Source organism: Herpailurus yagouaroundi, unplaced genomic scaffold, assembly GCF_014898765.1.
Source record: "Herpailurus yagouaroundi ecotype Mexico unplaced genomic scaffold, PumYag 196, whole genome shotgun sequence".
NCBI classification, from domain to species: domain Eukaryota; kingdom Metazoa; phylum Chordata; class Mammalia; order Carnivora; family Felidae; genus Herpailurus; species Herpailurus yagouaroundi.
Window position 1 is genome coordinate 2284321 of NW_024412427.1, and position 24602 is coordinate 2308922.

The 24602-nt window shown below is 40.6% G+C and overlaps 1 protein-coding gene across 1 annotated transcript in view; it reads right to left on the reverse strand.

Moving 5' to 3' along the window:
* Positions 1-24602, reverse strand: part of STK4 (serine/threonine kinase 4) — a 94459-nt gene that overhangs the window by 56646 nt on the left and 13211 nt on the right. The window contains exons 4-9 of the mRNA XM_040446957.1: positions 22615-22729; positions 16424-16588; positions 11116-11283; positions 9608-9745; positions 7065-7193; positions 6000-6186 (exon numbers count right to left, since the gene is read on the reverse strand). Coding sequence (XP_040302891.1) covers positions 6000-6186; positions 7065-7193; positions 9608-9745; positions 11116-11283; positions 16424-16588; positions 22615-22729 — 902 coding nt within the window. The remainder of the gene's footprint in view (positions 1-5999; positions 6187-7064; positions 7194-9607; positions 9746-11115; positions 11284-16423; positions 16589-22614; positions 22730-24602) is intronic.

The window sequence follows — 24602 nt, forward strand, 5'->3', positions numbered from 1 at the left end:
TGCCTGGGTGGTTCAGTCAGGTAAGCGTCCCTACTTCAGCTCAGGTCATGATCTCACAGTTCACGGGTTTGAGCCCTGCGTCCAGCTCTGTGCTGACAGCTCAGAGCCTGGAGCCTGCTTCTGATTCTGTGCCTCGCTCTCTCTCTGCCCCTCCTCTGTTTGCATGAACATGCGCGCTCTCTCTCAAAAATAAACAAACATTAAAACAAAAAAAAAAACAAAAAAACAAATCAGACCCAAGGAGTTCAAGATAATAGACTGATCTAAAAAAAACCTTAAAATAATGACATTTATAATATTCAAACAGATAAAGCAAGAACATTTGCTAAGACAAGACTGGATATCACAAAAGAAAAAAAAACAGATTTAAAGATAACTAATTAAAACTTTTAGGAAGCAAAAAAAGTAGTCACAGAAATAAATTCAATGTCTGGGTCAAACAGTTGATTACATATGGCTAAAAAAAGAATGAAAGAAGATAAATTTAGAGAAAACACCCAAAAGTAGCACAGAGACTTAAAACATGGGAAATAGGGAAATAAAAACGAGAAATGAATATAAGTGAAGAAACCAAGGGTCCTGACAGCTGCTATTATTCTCGTGGGGTATAAAGTGGTACGACATTTGGAGGACAATATACCAGCGTCACAATATGACAAATATACATGAAATAATTCAAATACTTCTGAAAACTCCTAGGAAATACTAAAAAGGAGGCACATTTATACATAAGATGTTCCCTGCAGAGTTATTCATAATGGTGAAAAATTAGGAACAACCCAAATGACCAGCACCAGGTAAATGATTAAAATACACTGGTAAATGTGATAAATATAATAAAGGGCTATGCAGCAACATGGAACATGCATACACTTACTAAGTGGAAAATAATCAGAAAACAGTATCTAAGCAAATTAGGGGGGGCCTGGGTGGCTTAGTCAGTTAAGTGTCCAATTCTTGATTTCAGCTCAAGTCATGTTCTCACAGTTTTGGGGTTCTGGAGTTCAAGCTCCAAGGGCTCAACACTGACAACATAGAGCCTGCTCGGTATTCTCTCTCTCCCTATGTCCCTCTCCTGCTCTCAGGCAGGCATGCACGCTCGCGCGCTCTCTCTCTCTCTCTCTCTCTCTCAAAATAAATAACCATAACAAAAGAATATCAGGGCACCTGGGTGGCTCAGTTGGCTAAGCATCCTACTTCAGCTCAGGTCATGATCTCACAGTTCACGAGTCTGAGCCCTGCATCGGGCTCTGTGCTGACAGCTCACAGCCTGGAGCCTGCTTTGGATTCTGTGTCTCCCTCTCTCTCTGCCCCTCCCCCACTCGCTCTCTGTCTCGGTCTCTGTCTCTCTCTCTCTCAAAAAAATTAAAAAAAAACAAACCTAGGCAAATTATTACTGTATAGGAACCATACTGGCACACAGTCAAAAACAGGCATTCTTTGGTTGAGTGAAAGGGTGAACTACTTTCTTTTTTAACAGTGCATTAAGGGGCGCTTGGGTGGCTTAGCTGGTTAGGCGACTGACTCTTGGTTTTGGCTCAGGTCATGATCTCACAGTTCTTGGGATCAAGCCCCGAGGCAGGCTCTGTGCTGACAGTGTGGAACCTGATTGGGATATTCTCTCTCCCTCTCTCTCTACCCCCTCCCGTGCTTATGGACGCTGCTCTCTCTCTCTCTCTCAAAATACGCCATTTTAAAACACTGTGTTAATATTGCCATAATACTGATGGTATAATAATTTTTAATATGGTAATGGAGAACAGAAGCAAATGAAATATCTAACTTTTCTAAGACAAGGAATAAACTTTTTAAAAAATCTGTAAAATACACTCAATTGTCAAAAAGTGTATCAAAAAATTCAGAAAAGTTTCTGACCTGGATGTCCTACACAAACTGTGTACAAGTCTTCTAATTTTCTTGTTACAATTTCTTTAAAATTAGAAACTAAAATTAGATTCTATGAAACTAATGCAAACCATTATGGAGATATGTCATTTTTTGTTAGGTTTATCGAGGGTCACAATTATAATTTTAATTTTTAAGGATTAAACTTTTCACAGAAGTTCAAAAAAGCAGTAAATGAAAGCCTATTTGTGAAAACGGATTTTAACTTCTAGCAACTTCAGTTCTATATTAGTCCTGAATTGTAAAAGTTTTATAAATGCTTGGACTATTTGAGCTGTAAGAGACAAGGAAAGTAATAAGCTTATAATTCTTGAGTTTTACCCATTACAGGACAGAGGCCCATACAAGGAATGTGACTTCTCCAAAACAACACAGACAGCTTCTGAGCCAAGCTTGGTCAGATAGCCTCCTTTAAATGTTTAAAACTAATTCTGAAGAAATGGTATGATGTCTTAGATCTGCTTTAAATTAATTCAGTTCATTTTGAGGGGCTGAAATATGATGGGCAGTGAGCCAATCATTTTTGAAACCATATGACAAGTCCACTGGGGTCATGATAGTATTCTGTGCAATTATGTTTTAATTTCCCATAATGAAAAGTTTAAGTAACTCCTAGAAACATAAGCGGTAAAGATTTCAAAGTAAGTGGCAAATCTGTCAAACTTGTGGCCCCAAAACTGAATTATAAGACCTGAAGTAGATGATTGATGAACGGAGTTTATTTAATGTCACTTGGCTATGACCGCTGAGGTTTTTAAACAGTTTTTCATCATGACTCTAATATAAGATGCATGTTTCTGATTAGACACACTAAACTATCCAAGCTCAGAAACTGAACAAACAACCCACTGAATTAATTAGCACTTAAAATACATTTGGAAAATTACATTTGGAATAAAATTAATTCTTTAAATAAAAAAAGAGGCAGATTTTCCATAACATGTGCATGCACAGCACATGTTAATGGGCCAGCCAAGTTTACTACACAGTGATTACAACCATCTGTATAATTAAAGCCCTTAAAACAAGTAGAAGCACACAGAGGTCAGCAGCTACAAAACAAACCTAACAAATCACACTGGCTACTTAAAAATTTAGGAAGAAAAACTAAATGTAGTATATAACATTCACATGATAATTTATGTATCACCAAACACATATCTAAGATATGTATCTAGGATAGGATACTCCAATATGGAGTTTAAGGGATAAAACATACCTAAGAACACTAAATGAAATCAGCATTAAAAGCCGACAATGTTTTTATAAACTATTGTAAACAACCGTTTTTAAGGCCATAAGAAGTAAGAGGGAAAAAAAAAAAAAAGAATTCTTAAGACAATCCAGAGACAAAACCCTAATTTACCAGACACACTATCCCAGCAGTATTTCTGGTGGGATTTCTTTACGATAGTAACTTTAGAAAATAATTTGGAAAATAAATAAAATTTAAAACAGATATAATCCTCTTACCAATAATAACCACTTTTAATATCTGATTTATTTACCTCCTGCCTTTTGTTTTTTCAGTCTTTTTTCTATATACACATTAATGTATGTTATCTTTTTACTTTGTAAAACTGGAGTCATGTTATAATTTTGCTTCCTTCTTTTTAAAAAGATTTTTTTTAAGTTTATTTATTTATTGTGAGAGAGAGAGCCATGGAGGGGCAGAGAGAGAGGGAGAAAGAGAATCCCAAGCAGGCTCCACGCTGTCAGTGCAGAGCCCAACGTGGGGCTCGAGCTCACAAAACTATGAGATCATGACCTGAACTGAAATCAAGAGTTGGTCGCTTAACTGACTGAGACATCCAGGCACCTCTCCTTCTCTTTTTCACTTAACAACATATCATAAGTATTTCCTTAGCTCACTAAGTATTCCTCAAACACAGGATTTTTAATGTTTTTATATGGGATAGTAGTCCCTCTTACAGAAGTATCATAATTTATTTGACCAATAATCTGCTGCTAAACATTTAATCCAGATTTTTTGTTTTACAATTCTAAGTAACATGTTTGGGAAAACTCTTGCATATAATTTGTCTACATCTTCGATTATTTTCTTGGACCTGATTCCTAGAAGTGGAATGTGCTGAGTTAAAGGTTTGAACTTTTTAAACCCTTGATGCATACTACATTCCAGGAAAGTTATACCAATTAACACATCCATCAACAATATTACTACTTTTCACCACCTGTATACTTCTGACCAGAATCCAAACACAGATAATAAGCCTCGGCTCCAAAACAGAAAAAAGAAAACCTTTCCCTTCGTAAACAGAGGCTGGATTATAAATACACAGACCTGAGACACCGAAAGCAGAGGGGGCTGCCTGGGACCCACGGCCCCAGAACTGCTGGCTCCAGTCCCGATGAACCAGCCAACCAGCCGCAGCTCCCCTGCACTGACCTACCCCTCTCTTGCCTCAGGGCCTCTGTGTATGCTGCTCCCTCTGCTGGAACACCTCCACCACCCTTTTCACAGCCCAGATTAAATAAAATACTCCTCCACTCTGTTTCGACAAGCCCCTGGGTTACCTCTACTTTAGAAATTATTTCATACACTGAATTGTAATTAATGGTCCATCTCCCACACTAAACCATGATTTCCTTTGGGGCAAGGACTGTTTCTTCATTTCCTGCTGTGTCCTCAGCACCCAGCTGAGGACCTGGGATCCAGCACGGAAGAAAAATTCACTGAATGAATTAATCATGAAGCAGAGGGTCTAGAGCAGGAGTTAGAGAACTTCTGCTGTCTTTAAAGAACCAGAGAGCAAACATTTCAGGCTTTGGGGGCCAGATGGCCTCTGTCACAACTGCTCACTCCGCCTCTATAGTGCAAAGCAGTCACAGACAATATGTAAACGAATGGACATGGCCATGTTCCAATAAAACTTTATTGCCAAAACCAGGTGGTAGGCTGGATTTGGCCCATGAACCATAGTTTGCTGCTCCCTGGTTTAAAGGAAGGACCTTTAAACTTTAAAAAGGAAAGGGGGGAAAAAAGATGATGAAAAGATTATAAAGCCTTAATGCTTTAAACCTATGCAAAGTTCATGGGGTGCCTGACTGGCTCAGTCAGTGGAGCATCCGACTCTTGATCTCAGCGTCATGAGTTCGAGTGCCACACTGGATGTAGAGATTTTTAAGAATAAAATCTTTAGGGGTGCCTGGGTGGGTCAGTCAGTGGGCAACCAACTCCAGCTCAGATCACGATGTCACGGGTTGTGAGTTTGAGCCGTGTTGGGCTCTGTGCTGACAGCTCAGAGCGTGGTGCCTGCGTCGGATTCTGCGTCTCCCTCCCTCTCGGCCCCTTCCCTGCTTGTGCGCGCTCTCTCTCTCTCTCTCTCTCTCTCTCTCAAAAACAAATATATTTTTTAAAATAAATAAATAAAATAAAACCTTTAAAAAATTAACTAATTAGAAAACAAATAAATAAACCTGGGCAAAGTGCAGGCTAAAAAGTGCATACAGAATTCAATTAGTACTGTTTGTACTCGCAAATTCCTTTCCTCTGTGAGCTGGTCTGTGATGCGCAGAGTAAGGGAAGGGAAACAAGTGAGAGGAGGGGAGAGGACAGCACTCCGAGATGAGAGCAGAAAATGTGTGTCAGGCCTCAGTCACAGGCAAAAAAGTATGAGCAGGATAAGAAGTGAAGCAGAGGTGGGTTTCAACTAGAAGGAATTTGACAGGACTTTCACAGTTGTACAGTCATCCTGCCTAAGTATTGACTGAGCATCGGTAAACCTGGGTTAAATGCACAGAAAATAGAAAATACACTGAAGCTATGTTAAATAGCTCAGAATCTCATTACACTTTGATTATGCATCAAAACAATATGTGTGCTTGCCTCCACGGATCAAGGAAAAAGGAGAAAATGATGAGAAAAGGGCCATTCAGGTTTGAAAGAAAGTCCCTCCTCGTTGCTGTTTTCTTGCCTCTGACACCGCAGGCCAGCTGTCCCCTTCCCCTTCCCCCACTCCCGCACCACCAGAAAGTGACTCGAGCTGAGCCCATGTGGACCAGGAGAGCCCATTTTCTCTGGAATGTGTAGGGTACATCCAAGAAGGGAGTATATTTAACCAGAGCCTTACTTTTCATAGTCCCTTCCTCTTCCTCATCCTCTGCGTTGATCACCATGGTGCCCAGCTGTGACGGCAACGTGTCCCCATGCTCGATCATAGTGCTGGCTCCATCGGTCACTGTGCTGGCCACCCGGACGGTGCCCATCTCATCACCTGCTGCTCGAACCATCGTGCCAGAGTCCATCTCATCCTCTTCCTGGAGGAGGACAAAACCTCAAATTGGGCTAACTGGATCAAAAGACTGAATCCTTCGAATTACTATTACTCATCTCAATGCAACCATTTCTGGATTTGATGCCAACTGGGGTTCTAGACCCACACCTTGTAGAGCAGAGAGCACTCTTATTTAACCAAAGAGAAACTTAAAGTCAGCCACGCGAGACAGCATATCGAACCAGGAGGGCCCTCATGGGGCGCCTGGGTGGCTCAGTTGGCTAAGCATCCGGCTTCGGCTCAGGTCATGACCTCATAGTTCATGAGTTCGAGCCCCACGTGGGGCTCTGTGCTGACAGCTCAGAGCCTGGAGCCTGCTTGGGATTCTGTCTCTCTGCCCCTCCCCCGACTCACACTCTGTCTCTGCTTCTCTTTCTCAAACATAAGCATTTAAAAAAATTTAAAAAAAAAGGAGGACCCTCTTCCCTCACCCCTTCCTCCCTCCTTCTTAAGGGTTTTACAACGTAACCTAAGGAGCTGGGGTGCACACCCTTGGAATCTCAGGCTTGGGAGGGAGTCTCTGAGGATAAAATCTGCATATTTAGTATAGATCTTTGATTCTCTAAAAGGGCACAAAAGACCAAGTCTCTGACCTAAGCATTCCCTTTCCTGAATAAAAAGTCAAATTCAGTAAATGCTGTGGGGGCAAAAGAGTAAAATTTGAAAATGTCTTAGGAAGCACCGCGAGAAAAACAAGCACAGACAGAGCAAGTCCTTCGCAGGGTCAGGCCAGGGCACAATCAGCCAAGCGGCGTCTCCAGATCCAGGCTGATCTGGTATCTCCTACTCGTCCCACTGGACCCGGCAATTGCGAAATAACATGCATTAATGCCCGAGGCCCACGGCATGCCTGCCACTCACTGAATTGTCCTCATCGTCCTGGTCCACCTCCCGCTGCTGGGCTTCCTGGCGTTTCAGCTTCACATCCATGGCCTCGTTAATTAAGTCCCGCAGTATCGACACTCCTTTGGCACTCTTGACAAACGGGTGCTGAAAGCATAAAAAGAGACAGTTTATACGGCACCTGTGCCCAAACGGTGCCTGGCACCCCATAGGCACTCGATCACATTTGCTGAATCGATGAATCTAATCTTTCTCTTTATGGTAACATAACAGCCGTGAAATCACACTCACTTTATAACTGTGACCAGGGTTTCAGGCTTTGCTGTCTTTTTCAGCCTGGCTACAAAGTCTCCTCTCTCTCTGCCAAACCTAGATATTCTCAGTGGGGTGGTACTGCCCCCTAGAGGAAGTTTTATAAACATGTCGGGAGCTTGTAGTTGGTGTTTCAACACCAATGGCACATGAGGGGAAGGAGGGACACCGGCAATCCTTCAAAGCGGGGACCAGTCCTGCACAGCAACAAACTGTGGCACATTCTGCAGGTCATTCAAACGTCTTAGAGTATATATGCACTTTAGTAAATAATACTGACAAATTTTTTTCAAGAGATAAGCAAAAAAGTCCAGAGATGATGTTGGAGGGGGCTTAAATGTCATAAAGACATTGTTTAAATATTACTGGATAATTTACTCATCCTGCTTATTCTCTCTACACAATGCACTATATAGTATTTTCAACTACATATTTAGGTAAAAAGGGATTTTAGGGCAAAAGTGTGGTTACTGCAGAAAAACACTAAAACAGGTCACAAATACGGAACAGGTGTAGGCCCAAATACCAATCAGCACAGACACCTGAAACCCAGGGATATTGTGGAATTTCATTTATACAAGCTGCTTCAATTTTTTAGTGTTTATACTACCTTTTTTGTTATTTGTGTTTACAGAACATTAGGAAATGAGGCTATGAAAGTTACATGTGAAAATTCTCTTCGGGGGGTTGCCGGTTGTCTCCCCAACTCATTGTGACACTGTCCCCATCTTTCTCTTTATAACCCATTCTCTATTCCCCAGCACCCATCAGAGGAGATGGTCTGTAAGGTCTTTGTAAGAACTTTGTAAGTGCATCTCAGCCTGTGACGGGTTGCAAAAGAGATTCCTTTTCCATAAAACTTCATCAGTACCCCATCCCGGCAGGAAAGAACTTGCCAATGCTTAGAACTAAGGCCCAGCTGATTTGCAAGAATACCATATTTCCTTGTTCTCTCCAGTGGGAATATCTATAAGATCATTTCCCTCCTCTTAGCATATACAAATAAGCCTGGTCTGTTATTATTTAACATCACTTTTATGGTAGTGTCCACCCATTCATTTTCCTGGAGTGCCTGAATGGAACAGTTACCATTCTTAAATCTAAGCTCACTTATGGTGCTAGATACAGGTATTCAACTGCTGCATTTTGTCTGCAAATTGAGTCAAACTGGAGCCTCTTTTTATACTGCCACACATTTTATGAATTATTACCTTTGTATCTCTCCATTATATCATACACCTTATACTAATCCTTTTTAAATTATGGGAATAAACAGATTGTATTATCTACAAATTTCATTCCAGAAGAGTAGTGAGAGTACTAAAAATACACATATTCGTTATAAAGAGGGGGCACTGGGTCTGCCACAGCTGAAAACCACTGGCCCAGCCCAATAATAACCACAGACATTTGTCACCTCCACGTCATTCTACCTTTAACACATGTGAAACTTCGTTCAAAGTTACACATATCACTTAATCTTCACAAGGAAGGTGAGGTAGGTAGGAGGCAGGTAATTAGTCTCCACTCATAGATAAGAAAACTAAAGCAACAGAGAGGGCTCATCACTTGCCCATGGTCATAAAGCTAGTAAACAGGGAGCCAGGATTCAAACCTGGACAGTCTGACACCTGAATTCAACCTCCTCAGCACCGAGCAGACTGCCTGCAAACCCCACCCGTCCTGCAAGGCCCACGACCCGAGGCGACCTGCTCCAGGGAAGCAGTTTCGGTACCTCCAGCCCAAAGTCACCTCCTCCTGTCATGAGCTACAAGAGGACCTACCATTAATCTCAGGTCTTTGTCAGAACTGGGTAGACTTGCAGGCACTTGAGTTTTGGAACTAAGAAGGCCCAGGTTTTAGTCTCGGCTCTGCTGTTCCCCAGCTGAGTGCCTCTAAACGAGCTAATCTCCTTAAGCTTCCATTCTTTCCCCAGAAAACTGAAATAATACCTTCCCCTCACAGGGGATGTGTGATGATTAAAGGGCACAACATGTGCAAAGCACTCAGCACAATGGCAGTGCTCACTCTCAGTTCCCATCTCTGACCCCACGGAGCCCACCATTTTCTGCTATTATTATCTCGTTCCATGATTTAACATTCTTTTCTACCCAGTTAGAGTCAAAGGTCCTTAGAAGGCAGGGAATGTCTTCTACTTCTTTACCATCTCCACGCAGGTGGGTTAGCAGCACCTTTTGGCCAGCAGGAGAGTGGAACAGAGGGAGGCAGCATCTCAGGGAGCATCATACCTGTAGGAGTTGAGTGGCTGTGGCTCTCTGCTCAGGGCTCTTTACAAGACACTGCTTCACGAAATCCATGAAGTTATCAGACCACAGTTCTGGCTTTCGAAATGTAGGAGGGGGGTTGGTGGGAATCATGAAGATTGCCTAAGTTAAAAAAAAATTGTTTTTGGTAAAATAAAAGTGATGTACTAATTAAAATATGACTAGAGATACATTTAAAGTTTGAAACATTTTCCTCTTCTCCATTGATAAGCCCAACCAAATCCCAGCTGAAGTCTAAGTGTCTCAAAGGAGGAAGTATGACAATTAGAGAAGTTAATATAGCTCTCTCTCCCTCTCCCTCTTTCATATGTATTCCTGTCTCCTCAACCTCCAATATCCAGCAAGCTTTTTGGAGTTTTGTTAACCACTGTATACTGCCTTTCAAAATAAAAAGGCAAGACCTGAGAGCATTTTTACATTTTACAAACTGTTAAGTCTTTTAATAGAAGTACTAAGAAGAGGGAGAGCTGAGTTGGGACATATGGTGAGAGGACTATGGAACCCCTGAGGAAGGCAGGATCAAGGCCTTTTTTGTTGTTGTTGTTAAGTTTTTAAATGTTTATTTTGAGAGAGAGAGAGACAGAGCACAAGTGGGAGAGGGGCAGAGAGAGGGGGAGACACAGAATCTGAAGCAGGCTCCAGGCTCCCAGCTGTCAGCACAGAGTCCAATGTGGGGCTTGAACTCACCAACTGTGAGATCACGACCTGAGCTGAAGTCGGACACTTAACCCACTGAGCCACCCAGACGCCCCAGGCATGATCAAGGCCTCTTAACAGTGCTGTGATGAGGGGCTTGGCTGGGAATAGCCTGCAAACCCCTGAGGGTGTCACACTGATAGTTTCGGTGAAGACTGCACCGATGGGCCCTTACTACTCTAGAAGCCCATGGAAGCTGCAAAGGACAGAGCCTCTGATGAGGAGAGTCTGGGGATCTCCAAACCACAACTTACACATGTAAATACCTCTGAGGCTCAGGCAGGAAAAAGACAACAAATCAATCAGGCTCGGTGCTAGGGACATGACATCAAAAAAATAGTTTGCTTTCCTCTTAATATTACTATGAGAAAAACAGAGAAAACACTGTGCTAAGGGACAAAGGATACTTGGTGACTAGGGAATCATGGAGACTGATAAAGCAGAAAGCCCATGCCCTGTATAAATGAGGGGACCACCACTCGGTTCCAGTTAATGTTATGTTAAAATATGAGCAACTAAACTATTAAAAAATATACATTGCATTTCTGTGACCTACGTCCTGCCAGACAGCTATCAATACACAACCTCTGGTATGGAGGGGGTGGATCACACTTGAACTGATTAGTGACCTGAACTGATTAGTGGAGTCTAGACTGCCACTTATCAATTATATACAATTAATTCATTTACTGTTTGGTACCTAATCAAGTAAGCCATTTAACTTTCTAATGACGACCAGTAGCTAACCACCCTACTGGTTTTGTCCATTTCCTTACCCTCATTGGATGGATGTCAGCATATGGGGGCTTTCCCTCAGCCATTTCTATAGCTGTTATTCCCAATGACCAGATGTCTGCCACACAGTTGTATCCAATTTCTTGAATCACTTCTGGAGCCATCCAAAATGGTGTTCCTATCACTGTATTTCGTTTGGCCATCGTATCCTAAAACAGAAAAGAATAGAGATCAACACTAAGCATTAAAACTACTGAGAGAAAAAGAGACTTTTCCAACAAGAAATGTCTTGTCCTTGGAATACATATAAAAACCATACTCAAGGCATGATTGGGCAAGTCACAAAAGAAATTCAAATGAGGTGGAAACATAAAAGATTCTCAATTATTAAAACACACACACAGGGGCGCCTGGGTGGCTTAGTTGGTTAAGCAACTGACCTCGGCTCAGGTCATGATCTGCGGTTCGTGAATTTGAGCCCTGCATCAGGCTCTGTGCTGACAGCTCAGAGCCTGGAGCCTGCTTTGAATACTGTGTCTCCCTCTCTCTGTGCCCCTCCCCTGTTCACACTCTGTCTCTCAAAAAATAAACGCTAAAAAAAAATTTTAAAACACACACACAGGTAACCAACCTGGCCCAGTTGGTTAAACGTTGACTCTTGATATCGGCTCAAGTCATGATCTCACAGTTCATGAGATTGAGCCCCACGTCATCCTCTGTGCTGACCGCGCAGAGCCTGTTTAGGATTCTTTCTCTCCCTTTCTCTCTGCCCCTCCCCACCTTGCACACGTGCTTACTTTCTCTCTAAATAAATAAACTGTAAAACACACACACACACACACACACACACACACACACACACACAAACAAAAACACACACAAAAAACAATCAAGTACTAAAATAAGGTTGACAAACATTTAAAGAAATAATAACCAGTGCTGAAACAGCATAGAAAAACAACAGGCACTGAAATACAGTGTTACCAGGGTATAAATTGGTATAATGTTGTGTAAGCAATTTAGCAATATTTATGAAGTTAAATGTCTATATCCTTTGAGCCCAATCTTTTTCTAAAAATGTATCCTATGTGTAGGTACCCTAAGATACATGCACAAATGTTGGAGAAATATTTGTAATGGGGGGGGGGGGAGAAAATGGAAACAACTCAAAAGACCACCTAATTAAAAACAATAAATATCCATACAATTTATTAAAAAGGAGACACATATTTCCTGGTATGGAAAATACATTGTAAAGCTAGAAATTTAGATTGCAAAATTTTATGTAATATAGCCTTGTTTTTGTAAAAGAAAACTAATGATCACAACAATAAAACAGCAAACAATAATAAATACTGTTGCTATATGGAGAGCAAATGAAAAATCTCAACACACACCAAACTATTAGCAACAGTTACATCTAGAAGGTGGAATCATGAAGGAAGGATGAAGAACGCTTACTTTCCATCCCATCTACTTCTGTAACACTCTGATGGTTTTTTTTTTCAACGTTTATTTATTTATTTTTGGGACAGAGAGAGACAGAGCATGAACGGGGGAGGGGCAGAGAGAGAGGGAGACACAGAATCGGAAACAGGCTCCAGGCTCCGAGCCATCAGCCCAGAGCCTGACGCGGGGCTCGAACTCACAGACCGCGAGATCGTGACCTGGCTGAAGTCGGCCGCTTAACCGACTGCGCCACCCAGGCGCCCCAACACTCTGATGGTTTACATGAGCATACAGTCCATGTACAATCAAGAAATGAAAGAAAAATCGTGTGTTGTTTATGTACATATGTAATTTTTCTTTCCATGTACATATATTCTATAAAATATAATGTACACATAGAAAAAGTCTCAGTTTGGGGCTTAAAGAAAAATATATGAATGTAGCACACATGGGCAAGTAACTACTTTCATACTTCCCCAGAATGGCCTGGCCTTAATGAAAGAGAACCTTTTTGGGATCCTGCATTTAGGAAGAGAAGGATTTTAAACAGAACTAAATGTGCATCAGGACTTCCCATCACCATCACTCATGTTCCTTCTGAAATGCCTGTGACCTCACTTAGGCTATGCCAGTGAGGAGCAAATGACAGCAGTATTGTTAAATCGATCACACTTTGTGAGTCCTATGCAAAAAAACTAGCACAGGAACTAACTTATTGCTTAGTCATTTCCTTTGGTTTGAAACCTAAATTTGCAGTTTTCAAATGGTGGTAGTCAAAGTTGTTTTCAAGGATTATATCCTTGAAATACTCATTATTTAGAAATAAGTATTTGGATATCTAGAAATTTTTTAAAAACTAAGAGTAATGAGTGGATACTAACCCAGCTTGATCTGTATTACAAAGTTACATTAATGCAGTAGCATAACAAGGGAAAGTATCAAGTCCAGAAACAGACTATGGCAACGTATGTGTATTTATGTGTGTGTACACACAGGCACACATACACACATATACATAAAGCTTGAGATATGATTAAAATGTCATTCCAAACTACCAACCAAAGGACTAAAAAAAGCAGTGGGAGTCTGGCTAGTCATTTCTAATGCTCTACACTTAATTTCCTAACTTATACTTTTCACCAAAGGAAGTTCAAACACGTTGAAAATTTAAATACAAAAACCAAAATCGGTCTGGCTCAGTACTAAAGAAAGTACTAAAAGAAAGTATAGATGGACAGTTCTAGAATGTTGAAGCAGAAAACGACTCTTAAAGGATGGCATCAAAGGCAGAAAGCATAACATAAAAGGGAGGTGGATTTCCCTATATAAAATTTGGAAACTTCAGTGCTTAAAGAAAAACCATAATCAAAGTAAAAAGGCAGCTAGCAAACTACAAAAACATGTTTCAACATATATAACAAAGGAGTCACAATTTTAACAAATATTTTTTTTTAGTTTTGGTTTATCGTTTTTTGTTTTAAAGTTTATTTTGTTTTTTTTTTAATTTTTTTTTTAACGTTTATTTATTTTTGAAACAGAGAGAGACAGAGCATGAACGGGGGAGGGGCAGAGAGAGAGGGAGACACAGAACAAGAAGCAGGCTCCAGGCTCTGAGCCATCAGCTCAGAGCCTGACGCGGGGCTCGAACTCACGGACCGTGAGATCGTGACCTGAGCTGAAGTCGGACGCTTAACCGACTGAGCCACCCAGGCGCCCCTAAAGTTTGTTTATTTTGAGAGACAGCATGAGCCGGAGAGGGACAGAGAGAGAGAGAGAGAGAGAGAGAGAGAGAGGGGGAGAGAGAGAATCCCAAGCAGGCTCTCAGCATGGAGTCTGGGTCGCTCATCAGTTAAGTGTCGGACTACAAGATTGAGCCCCGCATCCGGCCCTGTGCTGACAGTGCAGAGCCTGCTTGGGATTCTCTCTCTCTCCCTCTCTGCCTCTCTCTCACTTTCCCTCTCTCTCAAAATGAATAAATAAGCTTAAAAAAATTATTTTAAATAAATTTTTTAAAAAGAACTGAGCTGAGATTAAGAGTCAGATGCCCAACCAACGAGGTCACCCAGGTACCCCTAGCAAATGGATTTTTTTTCATGTTTATTTATTTATTTTGAGAGAGAGCATGAGCAGGGGAGAGGCCGAGAGAGAAGGAGAGAAAGACCCCAATCAGGCTCCACACCATCAGTGCACAGCCCAACACGGGACTTGATCCCATGAACTATGAGATCATGACCTGAACCAAACTCAAGTCAGATGCTTAACCAACTGAGCCACCGGGGCCCCCAACCAACAATTAAGATGAAGAGTTAACTTACAAAAGAAGAACTGTAAATGGCCAATTGTCAAATGTAAAAATAGTTTCAAAATGATTAAAAAGATACAATTTATTTCTCATTCAGTATTGGCAAATATGAAGGAAAATGGACATTTTTTAATTCATTCATTTTTAATTAACTTACTTACTTACTTATTTATTTATTTATTATTTATTTATTTATTTATTTATTTATTTGTTTATTTTAAGTAGGCTCCATGCCTAATGTGGGGCTTGAACTCACGACCCTAAGATTAAGAGTTGCATGCTCTAGGGGCGCCCGACTTCAGCTCAGGTCGTGATCTCATGGTTCTGTGCTGACAGCTCAGAGCTTGGAGCCTGCTTTGGATTCTGTGTCTCCCTCTCTGCCCCTCCCCTGCTGGTACTCTGTCTCTCTCTCTCTCTCTTTCAAAAATAAATAAACATTAAAAAAAAAAAAAAAAAAGAGTTGCATGCTCCACAGACCGAGCCAGCCAGGAGGCCCGAAAATGGACACATTTATATACTACAGTTGGAAGAATAAATTGTTCCCACATAACACTTTATGTGTTAACAACAAAATCTTTTGAAAGACCCAGAAATCACAATATGGAATAAGTTTCTGATTTTGCTTTTCAAACATCAAAGAAATTTCTGTGCCATTGCAATACCTATTAAACTCCCTAACATAATTCAGGCAGATTTAAAAACAAAAAACAAAACAAGACAAAAAAACCAGAAAACTCTACCTAATACCAGCTCTAAACTAACAAGCAAAAAATATTTTTTCTGCCGCCCAAGAAAATTGTTTGATGTATAATGTTGTTGCTGCCAATTTTAGTACATATCTGTCCAGAACTGTTTCTGTTTTTCTACATATACTTTATATACACTTAGGTATTTTTCAAAATCAGGTAATGCTACATTTCCTGTTTTGAAACCATGGTTTTTTCATTGCCATACACCGGTGACGTAGGAGGAGAATCAAAAGGCTGTATCCTGGAACCAAACGAAGACAGTGTTTTCAGTAAAATAACTGCCAAATGCTTCCTGGTTGACATGATGCTATGTCTTATTCAAGGAAAGCAGTTTGGATTGAATTTTTCTTCCTTTTAGAAGTATGATGATGAACAGAATTCAAACTTCTACTCTTATCATTTCTTGTTTTAGTTTTTATTTTTATCAAAGTTAAAATCCAGGACCTGAACCCCAGGAAAGGATCTGAAGTAACATACTAGCTCTTTTGTAATTTTATTGGCACCTTTTATAAACTTTTTATGAATACAATGAAATTAAGTATTATATTTAAAAAATACCTAGGGGTGCCTGGGTGGCTCAGCCAGTTGAGTATCCAACTTTGGCTCAGGTCATGATCTCACAGCTCGTGAGTTTGAGCCCCACGTCAGGCTCTGTGCCGACAGCTCAGAACCTGGAGCCTACTTTGGACTCTGTCTCCCTCTCTCTCTGCTCCTCCCCCACTCGCACTCTCTCTCTCTCTCAAAATAAATAAACATTAAAAAAAATTTTTTTTTTAAATACCTAAATAACAGGAATTCCTTCTCAGGACAGAGCTGAAAGTTACCAAGACAAGTAACATTTCTACTTACTGTAAGTTGACCCGCTACCCCAAAATCTGCAAGTTTTGCATGTCCTTCTGTATTCAGCAAAATATTTCCTGCCTTGATATCTCGGTGTATTTTTCTCATAAAATGAAGGTATTCCAGTCCCTTTAGTGTTGACTGTAATATTGTAGCTATTTCATCTTCTGTTAACTGGGGGGGAAAAAAAAAGAATGAAAGGTTAAAATGCCATCAGTTTACATCAAGGGGAAAAATTAGATCGAAGCTCCCATCCTAGAATATGAGATCTTACTCAACCTGTCACAGCATTGGACAGCTTGTACCATCTCTCCACTAACCACTTCTAAAGTGGTATTTCCTGTCCCATCTCTCCCCAGACATCAGATTCACATATCTGCCTACACAGCATCTCCAACTGAATACCGAACAAGCCTCATACACATAACAGCCAAAATCAAATTCTTTATTTATTCCTACCGCCCCCCAGGCCTCTCCATACCACCCACCCAACCTGCTCTATTCCTCCTAGTCTTCTCTCAGTAAAAGACAGTTTCAATTGCTCTGGACAAAAACCTTGAGGTCGTCCCTGGCTTCTTCCTATCTTCAAAATATATCCAAACATATCCTCTTGTCATCACCCTGGTCCAAGTCACCCGCAAGTCCTGACTGAATTATTCTAATAATTTCCTCAATGGTCTCATTGCTGGTCCTAACTGGTCTCACTGCTTCCGCCCTTGACCCTCAACAACGTATTTTCCACATGGCAGCGTGCCATATGAACCTTTTAAAATGCAAGCCAGATCTGCTCAGAACCCTCCAATGGCTCCCTAAGTCACTCAAAATTAAAGCCAGTCCTCACCAGTCTTCCATGATCTGGTTCGCAGCTACCTTCCTCCTCTACTTACTTTCTACCTTGCTCATTCTGTTTCAGCCACATACCCTTCCTTGCTATTCAACACTCAAAGCAAACTTCAACTTCTGGGACTATTCATCTGATGTTCTCTCTGCCTACCATGCTCTTCATCCAGGAAGTCAGAAAGGCCTTCCCCAGCTCCCTCCATTCCTAGGTCATTCTCTACCCCTTTATCCTATCTTACCGGTAAATACAGCATTATCCCCAACTATCGTATTACACGTTATTTGTATACCTACTCTGTGATGTATTTCCTATTAGGAATGTAAACTCCATTTTAAAATGTCTTTGATTTGTTTACTATTATAATCTTAGCACCAAGAAAGGCACGTGACACATAGCAGGTCCTGAAAAAGTATTTGCTGAATGATGACAAATAAATGAAAGCAAGAATGCTGATCGACACAGAAGATCGGCCCAGTCCCATGCTGATGTTGTGCAGATCCAGTGCTAAACAAACTCAATCCATCAACAAACTCTCAGTGTCCATTTTAACAACTCAAACAAGAAGACAGTAGGCTACGTGGTGCAACAAACACGGGACTGGGGATTAGGAAGACCTAGTTTTTCCCCATGGCTCTACATTCTAACTGTGTGACTTAAGCAAGTTCTGGAACCTCCCTCGGTCCCAGTTTCTCAGTCTATAAAACAGGACTATTGCCTGTCTTCAAGAATGTCAGGAAAATCAAATGATATAAGGCATGGAAGAATGCACATGGCTTAATAACTACTATGCTATCAATCAATCAACAAATAGTTAATAAGCATCAATTGAGAGCCAGACGCTGCTTGGGGCACCTGGGTGGCTCAGTGGGTTAGGTTTCCGACTTCAGTTCAGGTCATGATCTCACAGTTCGTGGGTTCAAGCCCCGCATCTGGTTCTCTACTATCAGCACGGGGTCCGCTTCAGATTTTCTGTTCCCGTCCCCACTCTGCCCCTCTCCCACTTACACACACTCTCTTTCTCAAAAATAAACAAACATTGGAAAAAAAAAAAAAAGAGCCAGACACTGCTAATAAAATTTAAAAAGGTTAACCATTATTAAGCATTTACTCTATGGCAGGCACTGTTTTTGTAATCTCATTAAATCCTTACAAGAATCACGTGAAATAGGTACTATCATCATCATCACCATCACCATTTTATAGATAAAGACGCTGAAGCACAAACAAGTCATTTGTTTCAAAGGTCACAGAGCTAACAAGCGACAGAGCTCTCTCACTGCAGCCCAAGCAAACACTATTGGCAAAGGCTGCAAACTAGAGTTTAGGTACCTCCCGTAGCTGAAGAGAACAAAGTTCCTGTGACCTGTTTACTGATCACTTATTCTAATGAATTGAGCTAATCAGGTAAGGGAGCAATATAATGTGAGCCACAAATAAAAATTTTAATTTTCTAATAGCCACATTTAAAAAAAAAAGCAAAATTAATTTTTTTAAGTTTGTTTTTTTAGTAATCTCTAACACCTAACATGGGGCTTGAACTCATGACTCCAAGATGAAGAGTCACTCTTCACTCCAACTGGGCCAACCAGGCACCCCCAAATTAACTATGATAATATATTTTACTTAACCATATTTATCCAAAACATTATCATTTCAACATATAATCAATATGTAAACAATGTAAATTTTTTTACATTCTTCCTTTTTGTAATAATTCTTCCAAACCTGGTATTTTATACTTACAACACTTCTCAATTCAGACTAGCCACATTTAAAATTCTCAGTGACCACATGTAGGTAGTGACTATCATGCTAGACAAGACAGAGTTAAAACATTTTACAAAATAACATGCTATAATTAAAGATCAGCACTTAATAGCTAAAAATTACATAAACACAAATTAATATTAAAACATCAAATTCACCATCAAATTAGTTTTGGATTTTTTCAAAATACCTGAAACAAAGTAACTTAATGCTGCATATAAGAAAGCTTGGAATCCAATTTTTAATTCAATAAATTATTCAAGCTTTGGGACTTCTTTATCATATTGTTGGATATTTTTCCTACCTAAAGAACTTGCTATTTGATCAGAAAAACACACTAACTCTGAATAGTATAAATTAAGAAAAGGATATACTTGTATAGATAATCCAAAAGTTACAACTAAGTTTTATTTTTATTTTTTTAATTATTATTATTTTAAATCCAGGGTAAACATAATGCTATATTAGTTTCAGGTGTACAATAGATTAGACAGTTCCGTACATTACTCTGTGCCCATCAAGGTTAAGTGTCCTCTTAATTCCCATCACCTATTTTACCCATCCCCCCACCTGGCTCCCCTCTGGTAACCATCTATTTATTCTCTCTTAACAGAGTCTGTTTTTGGTTTGTTTTTGTTGTTGTTGTTCATTTGCTTTGTTTCTTAAATTCCACATATGAGTGAAATCATATGGTATTTGTCTAACTGGCTTATTTCATTTAGCATTATACACTTTAGATCCATCCAGGTTGTGGCAAATGGCAATATTTCATTTTTTTACAGCTAAATAATATTTGTATGTGTACACACACACACACACACATCTTCTTTATCCATTCATCTATGATGGACACTTGGGCTGCTTCCATGATTGGACTATTGTAAATAATGCCGCGATAAACACAGGGGTGCATATATCCCTTTGAATTAGTTTTTGTATTCTTTGGGTAAATACCCAGTAGTGTGATTACTGTATTACAGGGTAATTTTAGTTTTAATTTTTTGAGGATACAACGGAGTCTTAAAATATTCCCATCTTGGGGCGCCTGGGTGGCTCGGTTGGTTAAACAGCAGACTCTTGATTTTAGCTCACATCACAATCCTTAGGTCTGTGAGTTCAAGCCCTGTATCGGGCTCTATGCTGACGGTGCAGAGCCTGCTTGGGATTCTCTGTCTCACTCTCGCTCTGTTGCTCCCCTGCTTACTCTCTCTCTCTCAAAATAAGTAAACTTTAAAAATAAATAAATTAAAAATAAGAAAATTAAAAATAAAAATAAATTATTCCTATCTTACAGCACCTCACGATTTACAAAGTACTTTCATATATTTAAATTAATTTTCACAATTCTGCAAATATTTAATATAGGTATTATTCCTGTTTCTCTTATTAAAACAAAACAAAACAACAACAACAAAAAAACTAAAGGCTAAGATGTCCCCTGCTTTTACTTTTATCCATTCACAGTCCACACAGAAGCCACGGTTTATCTTCTAAAATGTAAATCAGATGGCTCCTCACTTGCTTAGAACCTGGCAATGGTTTCCTATGGTACCCCAATAAAAGTCAAACTCATTATCGTTGTGGACAATCCCAACATAATCCAGGCCCGCTCACCTGTCTCACCTCATCTCCTACAGTTCTCCCTCCCCTCTCCCTCTACTCACAGTGGCCTTCTTTTTTTTTTTTTTTTAAGTTTTTTTTTTTTTTTTTAACGTTTATTTATTATTTTGGGGACAGAGAGAGACAGAGCATGAACGGGGGAGGGGCAGAGAGAGAGGGAGACACAGAATCGGAAACAGGCTCCAGGCTCTGAGCCATCAGCCCAGAGCCCAACGCGGGGCTCGAACTCACGGCCCGCGAGATCGTGACCTGGCTGAAGTCGGACGCTTAACCGACTGCGCCACCCAGGCGCCCCCACAGTGGCCTTCTTTATGTGCCAAACCCGTTCTAGCCTCAGGATCTTTGCATTCCTTATTCCCCTACCTAGAATGTTCTTTTTCTGAGACAGAAAGAGAAAGAGAGTGCTAATGGGGGAGAGGGGCAGAGGGAGAGAGACAGAATCTTAACCAGGCTCCACATTCAGCACAGAGCCGGACACAGGGGGTTTGATCCCATGACCCAGAGATCATGGCCTGAGCCAAAATCAAGAGTCAGATGCTCAACCAACTGAGCCCCCCAGGCAACCCTCAAGTTTTACTTTAAATGCTACCTCCCTAAGAGGCCTTTCTCAGCTGTCCACTCTCAAGTAGCTCCCCAAGCACCCTCTACCACTCCATTCCTTCAAATAAATTATCACTCTCTGGGATTTCTTTTCTAGTTACCATCAGGTGGCTTTTTTGTTGCCCTACAAAAAAATGTACTAGCACAAGAGCAGGGTCGTTGTGTTCTTTACTCCTGGATGCCTAGAGCTCAGAGTATTTACTGAATGAGCAACTGAACCTGAATTAAACCCACGATTCCTAGCTTTTATTCCAGCAATCACAGTAAGAGCGAATATCTTCCACAGAGATTATTCTGTTTAGTAGGATACAGAAGTTAATTTGTGAACATGCTGGGTAAGAGGAGAAAACCAAATCCTATTTTAAACGTTTAAAATCCATTGCTTGAGGTGCCTGCGTGGCTCAGTCAGTTAAGCATCTGACTTTGGCTCAGGTCATGATTTCATGGTGCAAGTGTTGGAGCCCCACATTGGGCTCTGTGCTGACAGCTCAGAACCTAGAGCCTGCTTCAGATTCTGAGTCTCCCTCTTCTCTCTGCCCCTCCCCAGCTCATGCTATGTCTCTCTCTCTCTCTCTCTCTCTCTCTCTCTCAAAAGTAAATAGATGTTAAAAAAAAAATTTAAGGGCACCTGGGTGGCTCAGAAGGTTAGGTGGCCAACTTCAGCTCAAGTCAAGATCTCAACATTCATGAGCTCAAGCCCCACGTCAGGCTCTGTACTGACAGCTCAGAGCCTGGAGCTGCTTCGGATTCTGTGTTTCCCTCTCTCTCTGCCCTTCCCTTGCTTGAGCTCTGTCGGTCTCTCTCTCTCTCTCTCAAAAATAAACAAACACTAAAAAACATTTTTTCAAAGGGGCACCTGGGTGGCTCAGTCATTTAAGCATCCGACTTCAGCTCAGGTCATGATCTCACAGTTCATGGGTTCAAGCCCTGCATCAAGCTCTGTGCTGACAGCTCAGAGCCTACAGCCTACTTCGGATTCTGTGTCTCCCTCTCTCTCTCTGCCCCTCCCCTGCTCACACTCTGTTGTGCTCTCTCTCTCTCTCTCTCTCTCTCAAGAATGAATAAACATTTAAAATAATTTTTTTTATTTAGAATAGATAAATAAGTAAATAAAATAAAATCCACTGCTTAACCAAGATTTGTTGGCACTGTTTTCCTTCCCAGTATGAAGTAAGCAAGTCATGCTACATATCAGTGGACTGGGCTGATGTCAAAACTGCCACTTTTAGGAGGCATCGGAAAGCAGAGAGGGAACAAATGATGGAAACGGGGCAATCTGACAGTCATCTCTCTTAAAACAACAGTAGGAAAGTTACCACGAATACAAGGCCAGAAACTAGCCCAGATGCATTGTTCCAGAAGGTAAACTTACCGTTTTATTTCGTAATCGAATGATATCAGACACAGAACCAGCCCCACAGTACTCCATAACGATCCACAAGTCTGTGTTCTTAAAATAACTGCCATAATATTTGACTACATGAGGGCTAAAGAGAGAGCAACAATATGAATTAGTGCTGCAGGCTTCGATACGTGAAAATTAATTTCTCTGCTCCAAAGATCAATTATTCATATTTCAGGTTAAAATAGACACCCTCTTTATTGATAAAAATATACATAATAAATAATAATAATTTTCCAAATAATAAATAACAAAAGTGAGAAAATGTATGGGTCTGTTAACCTGCATTTCTAGGTGTACAATTCATCCCAGGAAAAGAACTACAGCTATTCAAAAAGAAATAGTTTCCATCACAGCAGTATCACAATGAAAATTTAGATACCATCTAAATGTCTAACATTAGGGAGTTTATTAAAGGAATAATGATAGACCCATATAATGGAATAACCACAAATCCAAGGAAAATATTATAGACGAATACTTGATAACATGAGAAGATATCCTGCTTACAAAAAAAAAAAGTGCTTACCAAAAAGAAAAAAAGTACAGGTGCAGGTTACATAATAGTAAGAAAGGGAAACTACAGAAAGAGATATGAAAGGATATGTACACCAAGTAGTATTTAACAACGATTACTTCTCCAAAGGGAAAAATGATTTTATTTTCTTTTTATTTGCATTTTTCCCAGAAGTCATGTATACTTTGTAACAAGAAAAAAAAAAATAAGTCGCACTACAATCTACTATAAAGAAAAAACCTTCAGAGTCAGACCTGGAATTTTGGTTCTCAGGCTTGAAGATAGATAGCAAGTGAGAAATTTCAGAGAAAAGTCAAACATCCCATTAAAATGAAATACTCTGCCCACTGAGAGCTACCAGCTTTAATTGGCTAGATTGTTATCAGGGCTAGATAATGTTGCATGATAACTGAAGATGTTAAAACCTACTCGGCGTCATTAATGCTCACAATTTCAAACGCCCCTTTATCCCCGAGAAACATGCCAACGGCAAGGACAGCAGGAAACACACACACACAAACGCTACTAACGAAGACATGGATGAATAAGCCTCTTAAGGTACCGATCACATCTGCTCTCCCTTCCTTACATTCCTGTAGGATTTACTGCCTTTACAAGGCAAGTAATACCAGCTACTTACTGTTGTAATATGTCCTAGACTATTTTGTATCATCGGCTAAATTCTCCCATACATACACAGGCATGTCTGGCATGACATATTTGTCTATAAACTCACAGGGGACAAGAAGTCTGCCCTGTACTTCTCTGTACTCCGTACCATGCTTAGCACAGAATAGGCTCTTCAAAATAACTCTTCTTTAATTAGAGATATTTGCATACTCTGTTTGAAACACAGCTCTTGGGTGGCCTATCAGCAGTGGCAAAGTCCCAACGTGCCAATTGGAAAGAGTTTCCGTACAGTATCCCAGAGCAGAGGAAAAGGAAAATGGCTACCCGACTACGATCAATCCGGTCAAGTGATACAAAGGGAAGGAGGGAGAAGAGAAAATAACTGCATTTGCAAGTCAGTGAAATCTAAAGGCTCTTGGGCAAATTTCCTCGTAGGCTGCCCCACCTGCCCCAATGCTGAGCTTCAGGAGAAGAAATGCAGCCTCCAGTACAAGACACTCTCATTCTCCTTTCATCTCCCTAGAGCTGGCATTGCCTCTAAGTTTGTGTATCTCTGACCTTTTTTTTTTTTTTAATGTTTATTTATTTTTGAGAGATAGAGAGAGAGAGAGAGAGCGCACGTGCACGAGCAGGGGAGGGGCAGAGATAGAGGGGGACAGAGGATCTGTAGCAGGCTCTGTGCTAACAGCCTGATGTGGGGCTCCAAGTCATGAACCATAAGATCATGACCTGAGCTGAACTTGGACACTTAACAAAATGAACCACCCAGGTGTCTTTCTCTCAAATTTAAACAGTAGTGGGGAGAGGCCCC